General features: G+C 42.5%; 1 protein-coding gene across 1 annotated transcript in view; it reads right to left on the bottom strand.

Moving 5' to 3' along the window:
• Positions 1-20,496, bottom strand: part of plrdgb (PITP-less RdgB-like protein) — a 146,759-nt gene that overhangs the window by 89,912 nt on the left and 36,351 nt on the right. Inside the window, exon 2 of the mRNA XM_079834714.1 lies at positions 12,910-13,005. Coding sequence (XP_079690840.1) covers positions 12,910-13,005 — 96 coding nt within the window. The remainder of the gene's footprint in view (positions 1-12,909; positions 13,006-20,496) is intronic.

The raw sequence follows: 20,496 nt of genomic DNA, 5'->3' as shown, positions 1-20,496 counted from the left end.
GCACGGACGAAACATCCTGAAAAGGACGCGTCACGTGCAAGCTCTTTTATGAGAGGAAACTTCACAGTCGATGCCGAAGCGCCCAGGGAAACACACACCAGCTGGATGCAGACCACTGCACAGATCAGCAGGCAGGAAGTATGCGATCACTGGAACGCGCCGTCACACCAACACCGACTGGAAAGCTGCTCGTCTCGAAGAAGCTGACAGAGTCTCAGAAGGCTGTAGGAGTGAAGAGGTAGGTACTCTTGGCTCCGAAAGCAGAAACATAATGCGATATTGCCTCGTACTTCCTTATATACTCACGCAGTGAGGCGGAGCTACGTATGCAAATTCCGCATGCCCCATGGCATTGGCACGCCATTGGGCGTTTTCTCAAAACTCGAAGTTGATAGGCTTCTAAGCGAAACCCCCATTCGTTAGTCACTAACGTTACGTCGTAGTGACTGAACGAAAGGGAACAAACGTTTTTTAAAGTTTTTAAATTTAAACTTTAAATTGTGTTGCCTTGAATTTAGTCCAAAGCTAAACACTGTATTTGTGTGAGCTGAGGTCAAAAATCTCTTGCATCGCATTGTTATGGGATTTTTTACAGTGCATGTGTTTGCATCTTAATAAAGGGCAAGGGAAGGATGTGGAAAGAAACAGATACAGAGAGATACAGATGGTGATGGAGAGATACAAAAATGGTTGATGACGTGGTGGGAACGAGGAGAAAATTAATGCAAAAAGGCCCTAGGAATATATTCAAGAGCATCACAAACCTGCAGCATCAAATAGAGAAGCTCTGTTATTATGTCAAGTCTTTTATACATGTAGATCTTGACAACTTGAAGGGTAGCTCAGGAACATTTAGCAAACAACTAGTTCAGAGAGTCAATATTTTGAGAAAAATTACAGTCAAAACTACAGGTAAGAATGGCAAATGAAGGGATGAGACAGAGAAAAACAAAACAAGTAAAGAAAAGGAAATGAGACAAGCTCCAGCAAGAAACTGAGAAGGCAAAACAAACCTCTGGACAGACATACACTGAAGCAGCATACTAATGTGAAAAATATAATGATCTGGATGACTTTTGCCATGTATTTGTCATCCACTGAGTGCCAAATTATGAATCAATGTATTTGACAAATATGAACTGAATAATGTGATGTAACATGAGATGATTTTTTTTAAAGGAACAGTTCACCTAAATATTAACCTCACCACCTAATTTACCTATACCCTCATGTCATGTAAAATCAAAATGACTCTCTTTCTTACCAGAAATAAATTACATATATGCCAAGCCTGACATCTTCTTTTTGTGAGAAAATTTAATTTATTAGTCACACTGATAAGCTTCCCCTCCGGTGAGCAGTTAACCACTGCAACTGAATCATTGAGTCGGAGAGTTTGAATTGGATCATTGAACTAAATCATTCCAATTTCATTCAAACTTCTTTTGTGAAGCGGATAATTAGATTTATTGTAAAGATCGGACTAAAAAGAATCATTTGTTTAACCAATGCAAGCGAATCAATGAGTTAGTGACTTTGAACCGGATTACTGAACCAAATCATTCCAGTTTTTAAACAAAGGGTCTGTTCCTAAAAATAGAACTTGCAGTCTTTGCATTTGACTACTTATCTACTCACATGATGCATTTCCTGAATTTGGCCCAAGTGTTCAAATGGGCATGAAGACCGTGAATGTAGAACTTGTGATTACCTAATTGGAAACACTTACAATCAGTGTTGGGGGTAACTCATTTATGTTATGAGACATGAATGATGAGGTCAAATACCACTTTGATGCGGTATTTCTCAATCTATTTTAATAGAGATAGTGTAGATTTAGTGTGCCTATAAGTGTGGGTATTGCGACAGGCCCATTTTGTTTTGTGAAGTGGATCGACCAATTCATTGTGAATTCTTTTTATTTTGTTTTATTCTCATTGGTTAACCACTGTAACCTGGTCATTTAGACAATTTTGAGTTTGAACTGGCTCATTGAAACAAATCATTCCAATTTGTAAACAAATCAGTCAAACTGGTTTATGAAGCAGATCAACCGTTTCACTGTAAAGATCTGACTCAAATCAGTTAAGGAATAAAGTATTCATGCGGAACGCTTTTATGATACGTTTTGAAGCTGATGGTCCCAATTCATTGTAAGTGACAACCAACCAGCAACCAATACAGTCTTCAAAGCATCTTCTTTTATGTTCCACAGAGGAAATTAAGTCTTTGGTAAGGTTTGGAACAAAGTGATGGTGAGTAAATGATGGCAGAATATTCCTTGTGGGATATTGGGCCCAAATCATGATCATACAGAGATGCAACTTGATTACTGATCGGGGAGCGGAGGCTACTTAGCATGCAAGATCATTCTGATTTAAGTTAATACCTGCTGGCAGCGTACAGCACAGTCTGACAAGTGTTGCAGTAATAAATGGGCAGCTTCAAGGGCTGTGTGCCCGTAGGAGCCTATCCAGATAACAGTATGATGCAGACAAATGGGTGGCCTTACTTTTCAGCCCTTTACTGATGGGTTCATTAAATATTTGGACCAACTTTCACATTAGCAAATGTGAAGTACCAAAATACATGTACAACCTTCTACTTTATATGTAAAAAAATAATGTATTACATTCTGTTGCTCTCAAGACAATACTGCACAAATGAAATATTAAAATTGCTACCCTGTAAATGACCTTGCCATGTATTATTTCCATTCACAATTTTCAGCGTACTAAGATTGAAATAAATGTGGAATGTGAAAAGTTATGCGGGGCTCCAAATGCTTCATTTCCACAAACCTTGTATATATGCTACGATTCTGAACTCACCAACTGATTCTGTAGAGATAACAGCCATAATCACTCACAGGTCCTCCACCGCTGATAGCAATCTAGCCTAATACATGTAAGATAAGACAGCAAAGCGAACGAAATACTGCATTACCGTTAGTGCACTTCCAGACATATTACTTCTGGGATTAACAAAAGAACCATTTGCCCATAAAAATTCATACAAATGCTACTTGAGAGTGCTCGATGCTTGAAAAATACCACTGGGCAATTTGTACCTCATGAATAACTGAATTGAACCAATTATAATCCTGCTGGTTGCTACACAACAAATGACATCAACATATGCAAGTGAGCCATTAATAAGTTGTCCAGCATTACTTCAGCATTGCGTTGTGAAAAGAACCTGAGGGAGTAACTCTTGTTTTTACAAATGGAAATCCGAGCCTGAATATACCATACTCAGATTTTTGCATAAGTACAACTGATTTAAATTCATTTGTTTGTCCTTGAGTACCGTAACACCAGTCTGCAGTCAGTGTGTTTTCTTTTCTTTTCCTTTTCTTTAACCTGTGTTGGGACTGGCTGTCTAGCCGAAGAAAGACGGCTATGGATCAGGTGTCGTTCATTTCTTTGCAAATGATATGCAGTTTCTAAAACCTCAGGTACATCCACATGGTGATGTCATATCCATCTTAAAATTATGGAATTGAATGCATTAACCCATTTAAGCCGCAGCAGTGTATATAGTTTTCATTTTCCTTTTGTAAGTATTTTTCTAGATGGTATCCATGTTTTATATCTCAATGACACGCAAGAAAATAACCAAATAAAGGATTTCAAGAGAAAAAAGGTATTAACTTCCTTCCTGTCACATGAGACTGCCAACTTCCTACCCCTACTTCCAGGAAGCTTAACGAAGGCAAACCCTCCCAAAGAAAGGTTATTTTCATGTTACTAATAAGTATTTTTTGTTGACATATATATCTCTACATAATCGTGAAGGTCTCTAGAATCATCCAAACAAAACCATTCTTACAAGAGATCTATAGTTTTTTGTACACTTAGTCAAAAGTCCAAGCGCAAATGACTTGTAAGTACATAAAATGGGGAAATGGGGTATACTGTGTTAACAGGTTAATAAATCAAGATTTTTGGTCTTTAGTGTTGCTTTCATAATATCCCACCTAAAACATAACTTAACCCTTTAACTGACATCTCTACTGTATAGTAAACCTTAATTCGATAGGGAAAAATATCATATTTTATCATATTATGTCTTGTAAGGGCCAAAATATTGAGGACCCTTCATCCAGTTTGGATGCGTTTCATTCTAATCGGTCAAGGACCCTAATTCTTTTTATGACTAGTAGCTTACGATTCCATTATAATGTGGAAATTCAGACAAGTAATGAGTTTACATTTACATTATTATATGAATTCACCTACTAGTCAGCCATTGAATACTATGGTACTATTTATTTATTTATTTTTGTTATATAGACTCCTTGAATTTTTTCGTCATTATATTAATTTATAATGACAACTTAAAGGGGTGGTAAAACACATTGTTTTGAAGGCTTGATTGTGTTTGTGGGGTGCACTGTAACATGTGTTAATGCTTCGTTTTAAAAAAAAAATCATTATTCTTCATATATTTGACATTTATTCTACACTGCTCTGTCCCTCCTTGTAAAACGGTCTGATGCTTTCCGGGTTGTATGAAGCCAGTCCCTCAAAAATACGCAATGGGCTCAGATTGGTTAGCTGGCCCAGTGTGTTGTGATTCGCTAACCGCAGTGTACGTTTGTCGGAAACGTCACGCCCCTTACCTTACCGGTAGACTGTGGTCAGTATTAGAAACGATGGCGTCAATAAAACCACACCAATCTGAGCCCGAATCAGACCCAGAACATTTTAGTGAAGATGATCGAGCAGAACCTGTTCAGTCCTAATGAGTAAAGACTGCGGATCTATAGTGATCGCTACTGAATGGCACTGTTACTTTTGTATTTTTAGAACGATTATAGCCAAATATCTGTCGCAAGAACTATTAACCCAAAACAATAAACACTGGCTTTACTATAGTAGCCAAATCACACACAGAACCATGTTTAGCATGCCTGTAGATAAATAATACATAAAAGCTCTAATCAAAGAATCATTTACACTAATGCCAAGTTTGCTGTTGAGATTTTAACGTTAGTGTTTGTAACGATAGGTGTTCGTCGGATAACGTTAAGTATGAATAAGCATTTAACAGACTGGTTTGCAGAACAGTGTTGTCATCTGTTTACTTCCTTGCTACAACCCATTACAGGAAAACACATCGATGAAAAATAAATCCGACTTACAGGTTGTGGCCCGTAAACAGCTTCTGTTTGTAAATCCAGCTTTCATGTCAAGCCGTTGTGCATATCCTGCATTGAACTCGCGAACATTGTGAAAGTTTTCCTCCGTGAAATGTGCTGCAGGAGGGAGCCCCGCGCGCGTTGTGCATTCACACACTGGCCGTGTTTGTCTTATGCAGCTGACGTGCAAATCCGGTGTTGAACTCGCGAACATTGTGAAAGTTTCCCTCCGTGAAATGTGCTGCAGGAGGGAGCCCCGCGCGCGTCGTGCATTCACACACTGGCAGTGTTTGTCTTATGCAGCTGACGTTGTGCAAATCCGGTGTTGAACTCGCGAACATTGTGAAAGTTTTCCTCCGTGAAAAACTGCTGCGGGAGGGAGCCCCGCGCGCGTCGTGCATTCACACACTGGCAGTGTTTGTCTTATGCAGCTGACGTGCAAATCCGGTGTTGAACTCGCGAACATTGTGAAAGTTTCCCTCCGTGAGATTTGCTGCGGGAGCCCCGCACGTGCCTGTTCCCTTCTGTCTCATACACACGTGCATATAACATGTTGTATGTTAAACGCTCTGCAACGCACCCCTGTCCCTATGAAGGCTGAACAAAGCAAGTACCCCAGACCTGCAATCCGGATGAATATAACAGCGTTTCCTCGGCATCGCGGCAACAACACTCCAGCCTAACTATACCACAACAGCGCCGCGATACAAAATGGCCTCACCCCCCCTATTTAATATTCTCGGAGGAGGGGTTTATGTAAATATTGAGCCTGGTGATGTCACCAACCCTGGAGGAATGTGTGTAGTCGCCTACTGGCCGTTTGCTGTAGTTCTTAGAAATGGATTTCTTTAAAAGCAAATATCTCCCTTTGCTTTAAACTTTGAACGTTGTAACTTTGCAGATGTTGTTTATGCTAAAGCAGCAACATTACACGCTAGCTTAAGTTAGAATAGTTAAATCGTGGTTTACCACCCCTTTAATGGCTGCACTTTGTTCTGCACTATGTTCCACCACTTTAAGACAAATTTATTTGTTGTTTGTTGTATTTTCATATTCAACAGATTATAAGATAGATGCAGCTTTTTTGAGTTTGCATCGAATGTTCTTCGACTTTTATACATAATACATTTGTTTATGAATAAAGATTGATCTGTTGAAAGCAGTTATTTTGAGTTAGATGCCAAATGTTCTCCTCCTATTCATATTTGACATTGAAGGGGTGTATACAACATAGTTGCCGCACATTCAAATACGATTTTCAAGAAAAAAACAAAAACCTGGGGAAAATAAATGCAGAACATGTTCACATAGGACACTTTTAACATGACTATATGCATTAAACCATTTAAAAAAATTGGGCACAAATGGGTTAAAATTTTTATTTGAGTGGCTCTCCATTTAGGTTTGACTTGTTGTGTCTGTATACAGTTTTCATTTGAAGTCTGTAGATAAGTGGCTTCTTCAGAAAATCCCCTCTGTTCAATGTTTTTAAGCCACACAGCCTTCAGAAATAGCTCGATAGGCTCTTCAGTCTAGTTCTGTTTGTGCTGTCTTAATTCCATAAGGGATTTCAGCTACTTTTTAAGGGTATTTTGTGTGCAACGCACACTTCAAACAAACAATGCTGAATGCTCCAAATACTATTTGCACTTCACACACAATTTATGATTTGGAGACGTATAAATACACCAAAAAGCTTTGAATTTGAATGAAAATCCCTGTAATTCAACTGACTGACAGTTGTTTTGAGTCTTTTGTCCTCCAGCAACTTAAAGTCTCTGTGCAGTCAACAATTTTATCTCTTAAAACTCATCTTTGATCATCAAAATTACATATTTAAATGTTTTGTTTTGTTTTTCCTGTGAAAAAAAAATGTCTTAATACCTTAAAAGGGTCATGAACTGCATTGTTTTATTGTTGTATAATGTTTCCTTGGGTGCACTTTAGATGGTGCAGTATGATTTTTACATAGAAATTGTCATAATTTAGAAATAAAAGGCATTTTTCTGATTTTAGCCATCTGAATTGAAGTTTCAAGGGGTGTGTCTGCTGTGAGACTTCAAACGCCCACTGCTGTGATTGGTTAACATCTAATTATTACACGTGGAACTCTCTTGAAAACATTTAGCATGATTTATTATTACAGCTCTCAAGGTTAACTAATCATGAAACGTGTTGATTATAGCATTATATTTAGATCTATGGCATTATTTAGATTGGGCATGAAAGGTTTCATTGATGAGCATTGTAGCTGATCACAGACATGTTGAGCACATGTGATCTTGTCATTGCAACTCGATTTCTGCACACTAACGAATGCTTTCACCATAACTAATAGTGCAAACACAATGTAAATAAGAGATTCGTTGATTATAAGGGGAGACTTGGCGAAAGTCCAGAACTCACTGATAAACTCGCATCACTGATAAACTCGCACTGTTTGACAATTCCAGCTATTGTAAAGAGAGCGTTTTCTTAGCAAGTTATTTACCAAAGAATCCACAGTGAAATTTACAGAATACAAATAAATAATGCTCAACTGAGACATGCACATTGTTGAAAATAAATAACCACATTCCTAGCATTAGGATTCTTTGGAAGGTAATGATATTTGATAAGATGATGTTGACATCCCATGATATCCTATATCGCTCGTCTCCTTGTCATCTCACTAACACACCAGTGGGCGGGGCCAAAGTTGCAATGATGAAGTAGGCCATGATTTTCTTATGATTATCTATCATAGATAGGCACATTCCGAGTTGTTCGCTGGGCTTGGTTACAAAGCTGTTTTTGGACTAACAATTGACCTATCGTTAAGCCCCGCCCCCCCTTAGTTACTGTTGCTAACTCGGACAAACAAACATAGTTGCTATATCTTACAATTGTCACATGCCTGTCCTGTCTTGTGTGCACATGTGGGTTTTGTTAGTGTGGCCATGTGCCTCTGTCATTGTTTGATCCCTCCCCCTTGTTATCTGATTAGTGTTTGATTTCCTCCACCTGTTCCCTCCTGATTCTTCCCCTTTATATAGTTCCCATGTGCTCACAGTCTTTGTGGTTACGTTGTTATGTCTACGTCTCCCGTTTTCCCCCGTGATTTCTTGTGGTATGTTTTTTGTGTTATTTTATGTTTTATTATGTGTTTTGCCCCCTCGTGGGTTTTTGTTTTGTATTTATGTTTGTTTTTGTTAATAAATCCTCTATCTGCACTTGAGTCCTCGCACCTCAGTTTTCTTTCAGCGTAACGTGACAGAACGTAACCACCACTATGAGGACTCAGCAGAGAAGGAGGTCACCGCAAGGACCTTCCTCTTTTGTCTCCTGTCCCCTCTGGGACCGCATAGTCCAGTTCAGTTCCCTGAGCACTATGCGGCAAGAGGGGACTGAGATGAGAGAGTTTGCACGGGAGTTTAAGAGGGCTGCTAAAGGACTGGGATACAGAGATGAGTCTCTTAAGGAGCTCTTCAATTATGCCCTCGACGAACCATTTGATCGGATCATAATGAGAGCGCTGGAGGGGACAACATTCGAGGAGGCGGTGGATTATTTCACTGGCCAGAGGAGAAGGGCCCCTCCCCTGAGTCCGGTGGCTCCATTTCCGGTGGTTCCTGTTCCGGTGGACCCAGTTCCAGTGGGTCCGAAACGAAGGAGGAGGAGAAAGGTTCCCTCCATCCCGGTTCCGGCGGACCCTGTTCCGGTGGTCCCGGTGCCGGTGGTCCCTGTGCCGGTGGATCGTGTTCCGGCGGACTCTGTTCCGGTGGTCCCTGTGCCGGTGGTCCCTGTGCCGGTGGTCCCTGTGCCGGTGGTGCCTGTGCCGGTGGTCCCTGTGCCGGTGGTCCCTGCGCCGGTGGTCCCTGCTCCGGTGGCCTCCACTCCAGTGGTCTCAGCTCCGGTGGACCCCCTTCCAGTGGTCCACGCTCCGGTGGTCCCCATTCCGGTGGATCCTGTCCCTGGGGTCCGTAAGCGGAGGAGGAGAGGGAAAGCACGCTCCGTGACTGTTCCAGTGGTCCCTGTACCGGTGGATCGTGTTCCGGTGGTCCCTGTTCCGGTGGATCGTGTGCCGGTGGTGCCGGTGGATCGTGTTCCGGTGGTCCCTGTTCCGGTGGATCGTGTGCCGGTGGTCCCTGTGCCGGTGGATCGTGTTTCGGTGGTCCCTGTTCCGGTGGATCGTGTGCCGGTGGTCCCTGTTCCGGTGGTCCCTGTTCCGGTGGATCGTGTGCCGGTGGTCCCTGTGCCGGTGGATCGTGTTCCGGTGGTCCCTGTTCCGGTGAATCGTGTTCCGGTGGTCCCTGTGCCGGTGGTCCCTGTGCCGGTGGTCCCTGTGCCGGTGGTCCCTGTGCCGGTGGATCGTGTTCTGGTGGATCGGGTTCCGGTGGATCAGGTTCCGGTGGTCCCTGTGCCGGTGATCCCTGTGCCGGTGGTCCCCGTGCCGGTGGTATCAGGGACGGCGGACTCTGCTGTGCCGGAGATGCCGATCGGGCGCCCCGCGCCGCCCCGGCGCCCTGCTCTTCCCGTGCCGCCCCGGCTCCCTGCTCTTCCCGCGCCGCCCCGGCGCCCTGCTCTTCCCGCGCCGCCCCGGCGCCCTGCTCTTCCCGCGCCGCCCCGGCGCCCTGCTCTTCCCGCGCCGCCCCGGCGCCCTGCTCTTCCCGCGCCGCCCCGGCGCCCTGCTCTTCCCGCGCCGCCCCGGCGCCCTGCTCTTCCCGCGCCGCCCCGGCGCCCTGCTCTTCCCCCGCCGCCCCGGCGCCCTGCTCTCCCCGCGCCGCCCCGGCGCCCTGCTCTCCCCGCGCCGCCCCGGCGCCCTGCTCTTCCTGCGCCGCCTGAACTCTGCTGGCCGCCTGAACTCTGCTGGCCACCCTGGCCGTCCCGGCCGCCTGAACTCTGCTGGCCGCCTGAACTCTGCTGGCCACCCTGGCCGCCTGAACTCTGCAGGCCGTCCCGGCCGCCTGAACTCTGCAGGCCGTCCCGGCCGCCTGAACTCCGCGGGCCGCCCAGGCCGCCTGAACTTTTTGTTTCCCCCTTCCCTCTCTGGTCTGTCTTCCCCGTCCCTCTCTGGTCTGTCCCTCCTGCCCCGCCCTGGTCTGTCCCTCCCGTCCCGCCCTGGTCTGTCCCTCCCGTCCCGCCCTGGTCTGTCCCTCCCGCCCCGCCCTGGTCTGTCCCTCCCGTCCCGCCCTGGTCAGTCCCTCCCGTGCCGCCCTGGTCAGTCCCTCCCGTGCCGCCCTGGTCAGTCCCTCCCGTCCCGCCGTGGTCTGTCCCTCCCATCCCGCCCTGGTCCGTCCCTCCCATCCCGCCCTGGTCCGTCCCTCCCATCCCGCCCTGGTCCGTCCCTCCCGTCCCGCCCTGGTCCGTCCCTCCCGTGCCGCCCTGGTCCGTCCCTCCCGTGCCGCCCTGGTCCGTCCCTCCCATCCCGCCCTGGTCCGTCCCTCCCGTGCCGCCCTGGTCCGTCACTCCCGTGCCGCCCTGGTCCGTCACTCCCGTGCCGCCCTGGTCTGTCCCTCTTCGTCCCTCCCTGGTCTGTCCCTCCCGTCCCTCCCTGGTCTGTCTTTCTTGCCCCGCCCTCGGCTGATGGAGCGTCTGGTAGCCGCTCCGTAGAGAGGGGGTTATGTCACATGCCTGTCCTGTCTTGTGTGCACATGTGGGTTTTGTTAGTGTGGCCATGTGCCTCTGTCATTGTTTGATCCCTCCCCCTTGTTATCTGATTAGTGTTTGATTTCCTCCACCTGTTCCCTCCTGATTCTTCCCCTTTATATAGTTCCCATGTGCTCACAGTCTTTGTGGTTACGTTGTTATGTCTACGTCTCCCGTTTTCCCCCGTGATTTCTTGTGGTATGTTTTTTGTGTTATTTTATGTTTTATTATGTGTTTTGCCCCCTCGTGCGTTTTTGTTTTGTATTTATGTTTGTTTTTGTTAATAAATCCTCTATCTGCACTTGAGTCCTCGCACCTCAGTTTTCTTTCAGCGTAACGTGACAACAATGTACAGCTGTCAGTGTGAAAACCTTATCCCAAGATGTTTTTGGACACAGATTGTAGCGTATATCCCGTCCGAATGATGGCCAAACTTTACTGATGGTTTATCAAGTTTATTGCATCGTTATTCACTCCAAAAAATCATCGTAAGAGCTGAACAAACAAAGCATAAGAAGTGCGCATAACGCTCATACACTCATACAACTAACAGTAAACAAACATATACACAGACCTTATGCCTTTTTGCGGGTGCAGTTAATAACTGGTAAACTTTGTATCTGCAAAACAACTCCGATAAACTGCGTGCGAGCTCTCCCTTTCGTTACCCGGAGACTATAATACCCATCAAAATAGGAGTCCTCCTTATAAGACAGATAATGCAGACCTTAAACATATCTAAAATGAAATTAATTTACATATAACCAGTTTAATATGGAGAGGCACTGAAATGTAGACCTTCGTGTTTTTGACCTGCAGTGTTACATGACGTGAGAACAGTTCGTTATTTCGGTTTGTATGTCAGCAGGGACTTTAATCGTAACTTAACGAAAGTATGACAAACAGAAAATCCTCTCAGGATCCCTGGAATCAGTGTTACAGTACCTCAGACACGACGTTTTAGCATTTTTGTAGAATAAACACCATCAAACCGATGAGAGCTTCGGATTTTCCAATGCATCTCTATGGCGCTGACACCTAAAGATGTCCGAGTTCCGGTCCCAGCGCAACTGATACTCAACTGCTATTGGCTCATCTGCGTTCGAGGGGAGGGGCTTACCGATCGATAAATTTGTGATATATGTGACATATATAAAATTGGCCGTTTTTCTATATTATATGTGCATATATGCTGTATATATGCAGCATATATTTACATATAAACTGCATATAGGTTTCATATATGTGGATATATCCTCATATAGGTTCTTTCCATGTGGGCCTTTAAAATAGCTTGAATGTAACTCTACACCCTTGCTTCATTTAGTACACGGAACCATGCATATGCAAATTAGTCCCCACCTCCACTCAATCACCAGCTTGGACTACCTGATCCACTCGGTCAACTTTACTGTAGTAAACATTGGTTTAATTCAGCTATACTGTATGTTTGAACCAGAAACTGATTCAGAAGAAGACGAGGGAGAGCAAATTATACAGGATCGTCTACAAGTCCATTTGTCAGGATGGTAATGCGTTTTTATGTATCACTCTCTACAACATCGGACACATAACTGCAATTAATATGATTAGCCTTTGGCTTGACTACATTGTCAAACTGCTAATAATGTGTTGCTAATGTTACACAAACCATGTTCCCATTCGCCATCTCAGAGTCAGACAGCTGCCATTTAAAAATCAGCATCCTTAGAAACGCTTTGAACATCATAGAAAGTCAGTGGAGAAAGACATAAAGATCATCATAACATTGTAATATACATAATTCACCAGCTATATTGTTATATGCACCCATTTTTTCTTGTCTCTTCTTAAAGGTGTTCTTGTGCTCACTGTTTTAAAATGCCGCAGAGGAAGAAAACATTTGCTGCAGGCAAAAGCCCCATCCACAAGTTGATGCAATTGGTTATTTGTTTGTGACGGTATGAAACAGGGGACTGTGCACATTGTTTGTCTTAAAGCACATTAAAAACACCACATAGACATATCAACAACATTAAAAACTTGTTTTTTCACCACAGGGGGTCTTTAAAATGCATTCCAATTTTTAAAATTCAAATCCTAGAAGGACCAGCACATTCCACTAATAAATAACAATCAGGAACAAGATCAACTCTTACCCCGGGCATCAAAAAACTCCTCGTCAGAGCTTTCAACAGATTCCTGGGCAATGTTCTGGAGTCTCCAGTGGGAGGCGCTATGTTTTCGAGAGGGCACTAGAAAACAAAAGAGAGCAACATTTACCACAAATTACAGAAACTGACAAACAGTCGAATACAAGATACCGTACAATACAGGTACCTTTGGGGTAAGTTAACTTGTTTTGTTCCTGTTTAATTCAAATTTAATAAAATTATACATGTGGTATCTCCATCTATTATCTACATCTGGTCTTAATATATTTATAATTTTATATATTTATATATTATTAATATATTTGGTAACCCAGTGGTTGATTATTAGTATAGCCTAACTAATATATTTTAACTTTCTTTTCTATATCTTACACTATATCTTGGAAACTTTTCACCAAACCTTCATCATTACAAATTTCTTTTAAATTTCCTTTCATGAATGGATTTTATTGTTTTATCCTTTTCCCAGACTCAGGCTTTAAATTCTTAAATATGAAAATCATTAAAAAAATATATGAATTTTACATTATTGTGCTTAAAACAATATGCCTAAAACTATGACAATCTAAACAAATACTGAAATGAACATAAACCATTTCCATATTTATTGTATGAAAATTAAAAAATTATATTAACACATTTTAACACTTTTGCTCCTAATCAAGTTAGTGTGTTAGGTTACCAAGGAAACCACAGTGCCCGTGAAGCACAGTGAGATTCATGTAATGTGTGTGTCACGTTGTGTGGTTGTAATGCCTGCACAAAGAGGAGTTGTACAAAATAGACAGTCTTTTAATAATTATTATTTTCACAAGGAAACACGCAGGAGAAAAGACTTAACTCAACTTAACCTCATAATACTATGGGTATGTTTACAAAACACAGCTGTAGGAATTGAGGGCACATCAGACACAAATGAATCTTCCAGATGATTAGTTCAAACATAATTCCACACAAAACCCAACTCAACACTCCAGATCCTCAGAAATCAACCATCTATCACCGGGAAAAACCTTTATTGCCCTGCAAACTTTGGCAACTCTGAGCAACACCAAAGATAACAACAAACTTTGTTTGATCTCCACGACAAGTACCCCTTTTCCACCAAGGCAGTGCTAGAGCTAGATCGGAGCCAGAGCCTAGTTTCAAATCGGTTCTTTGTGTTTCCACACCAAAGCCCCAGCTCCGAGCCAGGAAAAGTGGTTCTTAAGTAGCACTAAAACATTGCTGGGCTAGAACAGGGCTAGAAGTAAGAACCGATTACGTCAGGTGCTGGGGGCGGGGACAACAAGACCAACACAAACTTGAGATCCGCCATTGTTGAAATAGCAGCTAATGGAGCTAACAGCTGCTGCTCGTTTGTAATCTCAGTCTATACAAATTACGGCGAACTGCATGAATGCGTTGGATTCGCTGTGTTTTCGTTGTGTTTTGATGCCAATGTAGGATCGTAAAGCCATGTGAATCAATAGTAACGCAACGTTTGCATTGTTGATGGAAGGCTTGTTCGCAGCGGTGCTGTGCAGAGACCGATCGCCGTATGATAACGAGTCCAGCGAGAGCTGCCCAAGGTTGCCAGGTTTTCACAACAAAACCCGCCCAATTGCTACCTAAAACAAGCCCAATCACGTTTCAGGGGGGCTTCCCCGGTAAAAAATCACATTTGGGGGTAAAATATGTGTTTTTTTGGCATGGTTGCCTACTAAAATTCACATTCCTGGGGCTAAATATAAAACAGCCCGCGGACTTGGCAACACTGCGCGCTAGCGTTGCTGAGAAAGATGAGACGTATACAGTGACGTAAGACTGGCTCTGTTGTGGCTCTCAGCATGTGGAAAAGCAAACGGTTCTTAAAAGGCTCCTCGGTCGAACCAACTATGAACTGGGACTAGCTCTGGCTCTGAACTAGCTCTAGCACTGCCTTGGTGGAAAAGGGGTAAAGGAGTCAAACCAGATCCCTGCTGTCTCAATGACCTTTAAAGGAACTCCGAGTGACACGGTTAAAATCTACAAGAAAAACCCACAGAAACTGTGTTGCATATAAACTGCATCAAATCATTGATAGACTTGCATTCAAGCAGCTTTCGACCGCATAATTCTTTATCATGTCGATAACCAATACACGTGACCATTATGCGTACATATCACTCCCAATTCATGTAATTGTATAAGTATTGAACGAGTGATTGAAAGTGTACCTTTCATGGTATCTTTTTGTTTGTTTGTTTATAATCCAGAAGATGGTTTGAATGAAAACTTTGTAGAATATATCATGTCTAAATTTTCTCTCTGCTTAGAGCAGGAAAGTAAGAGACCACAGATAACCTAATTTATGGTGAGGGTGGGGACACAGTCACCCCTGAACCAAGATGATCCCTAATTGGCTAGAACCTATCCAGGAGGATGGGCAAATATTTGAGTATTAATCTCAGAACACGAACAAAGGTTCAGTTGAAGTCAGTCTAAAAAGAAACAGTTCATAGAGTCCAAATTGGTCAAACGACAGTGACCGAGACCAGTCAGAGGCAGACCAAGATCAGAGAAAATGGGTTAACGATTTCCTTTCAAGCCATCTGAATACTCTCCTCTCACTTTCCTTTCTTTTACTTAAGTTTATTTTCTTTCCGTTGAGTCTTGTGTTCTAAGTTAAGTTTCACCGCAAAGTTTCTCTCGATGAATCTACAGCTAGCGCGCTTCAACTTCAAACAACATCGGCAAGATTTTCCAACACGCCACGTGACTGGCTTCCCAAGACATCGATCAAAAGACTACAAGACCATCAGCGAGTCAAAGAATGGGAAAACCCCTTCAGCCAGGACCGAAAAGGGAATCCCCATGCAAAGATACAAGCTACAAACGCAAGTAATACCTCCAGATTCGAACTGAACTGCTGCATTGATAACACATTTAATAACCCCGCTTAAGGAATGATAGGAGGGTTAAATTAATGATTGGTGGTTCGTTCAGGTCATGTGTTATAAATGCATATATTGTTAGACACTTGGGATTTCATCATTTCTCTCTTTTAAAACTCATTCTTTCCTTACTTTCTTCCTTTCTGCAACGTGTGTGTGTGTGTGTGTGTGTGTGTGTGTGTGTGTGTGTGTGTGTGTGTGTGTGTGTGTGTGTGTGTGTGTGTGTGTGTGTGTGTGTGTGTGTGTGTGTGTGTGTGTGTGTGTGTGTGTGTGTGTGTGTGTGTGTGTGTGTGTGTGTGTGTGTGTGTGTTGTGTTGGATATTAGTTTTATTAGTGTTAGAGTAATCAATAAAGTTTAATTTGTATTTAAAGATAAGTGTTCTTGTGTTATGTGCTTATGAATTTAATGTCTTAAACTGCTGATCTATGTTACCTGGCTAAAATAGTGTTTCACTATTGTTTGGATATTAATATCCGCTGCATAGTTTATATTTACAGCCCGTTCAAATGAACACTGGACGAGTCATTTGCTCGGCCATAAAATAGACCCTTTAAAAATTCCTAATGAATTAATGTATAAATTAATTTGAGCTAAATAGACCTGTTTCCCTTATACAGAGTCCCTTAAATACTACACCCCTTTCAACTGAAAACTTTTTATGCGTTTTGGCCCTTCATTTACACGACAACAGCATTTTGGGTGCCTGAAAACGTAAGCTTTTGAAAACGATGCCTTTACCTTCTCCATGTTCACAACAAAAACGTGAATTTGTGAAAACAGTGACGTCATGCCCAGGCATATTACATGCTCATGCATGTGTATTACGTGTTCGCGGGGTGTTTCTCGACAAAGGGACATAGCCAACTACAGGCCTGGCATGATTTCATCATTCTCATTTTCACAGATCCGTGTAAACAGGGATCATTTTGACATTGTCATCAGTCTTTAGTACATCGTTGTCATGTAAACATACCCTAAGATGTTACCAGAAAAAGAACTGAACAAAACAAAAGGCTTAAATACATGGAGAGTCTAATCAAGGATAAAACAGAACAGGTGTGGAAACTGATTTACAACAAGGAAACTAACTAGAGAACTAAGGCAGGAACAGAACACAATGAAAACTAAACCAAAACAGAATATTGACATTACAATCACAAACCCCTATTCCCGGAAAGCCGCGTCCTCACACTGTAAAAGTCTAACTGAGGAGGGCGGGTGGGAAACCACGGGAGACCCGTAAGTTCATGGTGCAGGCAGAGTGACGTCCGACCAAGGCAGAGCCAGAGAGACAAGAGAGCCCGATGGAGCCGTAAGGATGATGGTCAGGTGGAGCCAAGGGAGGGGGGAGCCAAAGTGGAGCCGACAGGTCAACAGGATAAACCCAGAGGCAGATCCACACAACAGAGTGGCATTAGAGAAGAAGTCGAGGGGCTGAAGGGTACCACCGGAGGCGGGTGTGGAGTCTTTCTCTGGAGACACAGGAGTGTTTGAGTTGGGCGGAACTAGTGGGAGCACTGGATACTTTGTGCTGGACGGGACCAGTGGGGACAGGGGATTGATATAAATATCCTCTTCCAAAATATAATAATGTCCAGAGGTCAGCAACTCACCCTTAGTAGTGAGAGTGTGGGCATGGGTTTTTATCGATTCCCTCGTAATCCACTAATACTCCCACAGCGGTACGCGACTTTGCCAGCTTACGCACCTGGTCAGACTCACTGTGGGGCTCAGGCTCTGGGGTGATGGTTGGCTCAGTCCTTTTCTCCATCCTCCATGCTCTGGCGTCATATCAGTGCAGCGGGATGGTGGCTGGCTGGGCTTTGGGTGTGGAGTGGAGTGGGGCTGGTGCTCTGCGAGGCTGATGGTGAACGGCGATCCATTGTTCACCAGCACCCACTCCAAAAACACGACCCAGCCCCACGTGCCTGACAAATTTTGTACAACAGCAAAAATGTGACATTTAATTATGTCTCCTGTCAATTAACAGGAGCTATAAAGACCTCAGAAAACATTGGTGCATAGCCTGAAAAATAATTTTCCCTATGTTAAAGTTTCGACTTGTAGCAGATACAGTGCACAAAACCTCTCCCTCAGGGAGCACCACTTTAAAGCCAAGTGTGACTAATTAAAAAGAAAAAGCACGCCTACGCTGCTAGAGTTGCAAATAGTAAGAAAGGGTTGGATTTTGCTGAGCTCTGATAAGACTGCAAAGAACATGCAAGAACTTGTTCCTGACTGCTTTGTAGATTCGGCACATTGTCTCTCTTTACAACTCAATCTGGTTGTCTTTGTTTGAGACATTAGCAGTGCTGTGAGATGACAGGAGACTCTGTCTTGCACTCTCTCTCTAACAAATCACTTAAAGAATGCAAATGTGAGGCAAGTGAATAATCCAGTCCTTAAACATCAGAAAAAAAAGAAGAAAAAAAAAACACTTGTGAGGTCTTTACATGCCTTTTATCGGGTCAATTAATTTAATAAAAATGCATCCAGTCTAATATTTTAATTTACAGAGACCTGGAATACATATCAAAAATCAAGGTTAAAGGGGTGATGAACTGACTCAACTTTCCCTTGAGCCTTTGATATATAAAAGTTCATTGTGATATAAGAATATCCTGTAAAAAACAACCACACACCTCTCCACGCAACAGCTCTGTGACAGACTCATCATGAAGATGAAAGCCCACAAGAGTATATAGGTATAACTATAGTATATATAGTATAGTATATAGTATATAACTATACTAGTATATAGGTTAACTTTCATTTTTTTTACTTTTTAAATCACTTTATATGTTTTATTCTGATGTTATTTGCAAGATATAGGCTAAAGCTATGTCTTAGGTAATACGTTTCCATAAGAATATCTGAGCAAGCATTCCTTTTTTGAGTTGTGCTAGCTGGCCTTTTCCTTCCACAGCATCATGAAGATGAAAGACCTAAGAGTACGTTAAATTGATAGGTATGCTTCAAAAACATACAAATGTTATTTGCAAGGTATAAATATGTTAATAAATATCTGTAAGAATATCGGAGCGGTGCTCATTTCCCAGTTAAGCCATTCTAATATTTCCTCCCGCAGCGGTGCTGGACCATCGTGAGACAGGCGGGAAGAGTAGTCACAATAACGAAGACCTTTTTCTTTACAGTATGTGGTTTTAGACGTTTTAAGATCATATGTATTCGCTGGTTATTGTTGTATACTGCCACTAATTAAGAACTTTAACTCTTCAAACTTTTATTTTTATATTTCCAACATTTATTTTGCACTGGAGCAATGTGTTACTGTGATTTTACTGGTATGGCTATAATAGTATTTTGTTCATTGATTAAATATGGTTGATATTGGGGTTTAATTTTGCCATTATGACATATATGTTAGGGCATGTTTTTCAATTTAAACAGCCACAATAATTTTATTTACATTACACTATTAAGATATTTTTAAGCAAGTAACCTACCACTAAACCTTCCCATTTGTATATTATATACTATAAAACTCTACTAAAGTCACAATTAATTTAAAAAGTACAAATATTCTAAGTGTTCCAAGGCCAAACAATTGACTTGTGTGAGGAACAGACCCAAAATCAAAAGCTCAGATGCACACTCATTTAAAAATTGCCACCAGAAGAAGCATTACGTCAACTTTGATTGTGAAACGCCATTGGCTAACGTGTGTCTAGTGAGTCGTGAACGTTTATGTCATGCTGACGTTCAGGTGTATCTTTTGAATGAGATATAACTGCGTTCATGGAGCGGGATCATTTTCAGCGAACCTAAAACCTTGAAGGGGTTATTGTTATTGTTTTATGATGTTTCCCGGGGTGCACTTCTAATGTTAGAATGCTTTTTACATCAAAAAATGTCATAATTTATAAATAAAAGGCATTTTTCCTACCCTGATTTTAGCCTTCTGCTCTGAACGCTCCGTTTTAAGGGGTGTGTCCGCTGGCAGACTTCAGTGTAAACACCCACTGCTGTGATTGGCTAACATCTTTGCATTTGCTATTTGCATAGTATTACTTTCTCTTTTAGCGCATTTTTACAATTACAGCTCTCATGGCTAAGTGTTGCATTAAATTTAGATATGGCATTATATTAAAGGGTTAGTTCACCCAAAAATTAAAATTCTGTCATTAATTACTCACCCTCATGTCGTTCGACACCCGTAAGACATCTTCGGAACACAAATGAAGATATTTTTGTTGAAAGCTGATGGCTGAGAAAGGCTTCAGATAGGCCTCCATTGGCATTCAGTACATTTACACTCCCAAGACGCATAAAAGGCACTTAAAACGTCGTTACAAAGTCCATCTCACCACAGTGACTCTACAATAATTTTACGATGCGACGACAATAGTTTTTGTGCGCAAAAAAAAATCTAAATAACACCTTTATCCAACTTGTTATTGTCTTCCGTGTGTGCCTCCACGACGCATGCGCGAGAATATTACGCAGATCCGGCGTTCGGACACATGACCCAGAAGCGATTTGTTTACAAGCAGAGGAAGACACGCGTATCTAAGCTGTTGAATTCTACATTGATCGTGCTTTAGGTCTCGGCGTAGATCTCAAAATGGGGTAAAGTGTGCATTTCATGAATTCCCGAATGCTGGCGCTACGTCATATTCTCGCGCATGCGTCGTG

The sequence above is a fragment of the Gobio gobio genome, assembly GCF_949357685.1.
Source record: "Gobio gobio genome assembly, chromosome: 14".
NCBI classification, from domain to species: domain Eukaryota; kingdom Metazoa; phylum Chordata; class Actinopteri; order Cypriniformes; family Gobionidae; genus Gobio; species Gobio gobio.
This window is presented reverse-complemented; position numbering and strand designations above follow the sequence as displayed.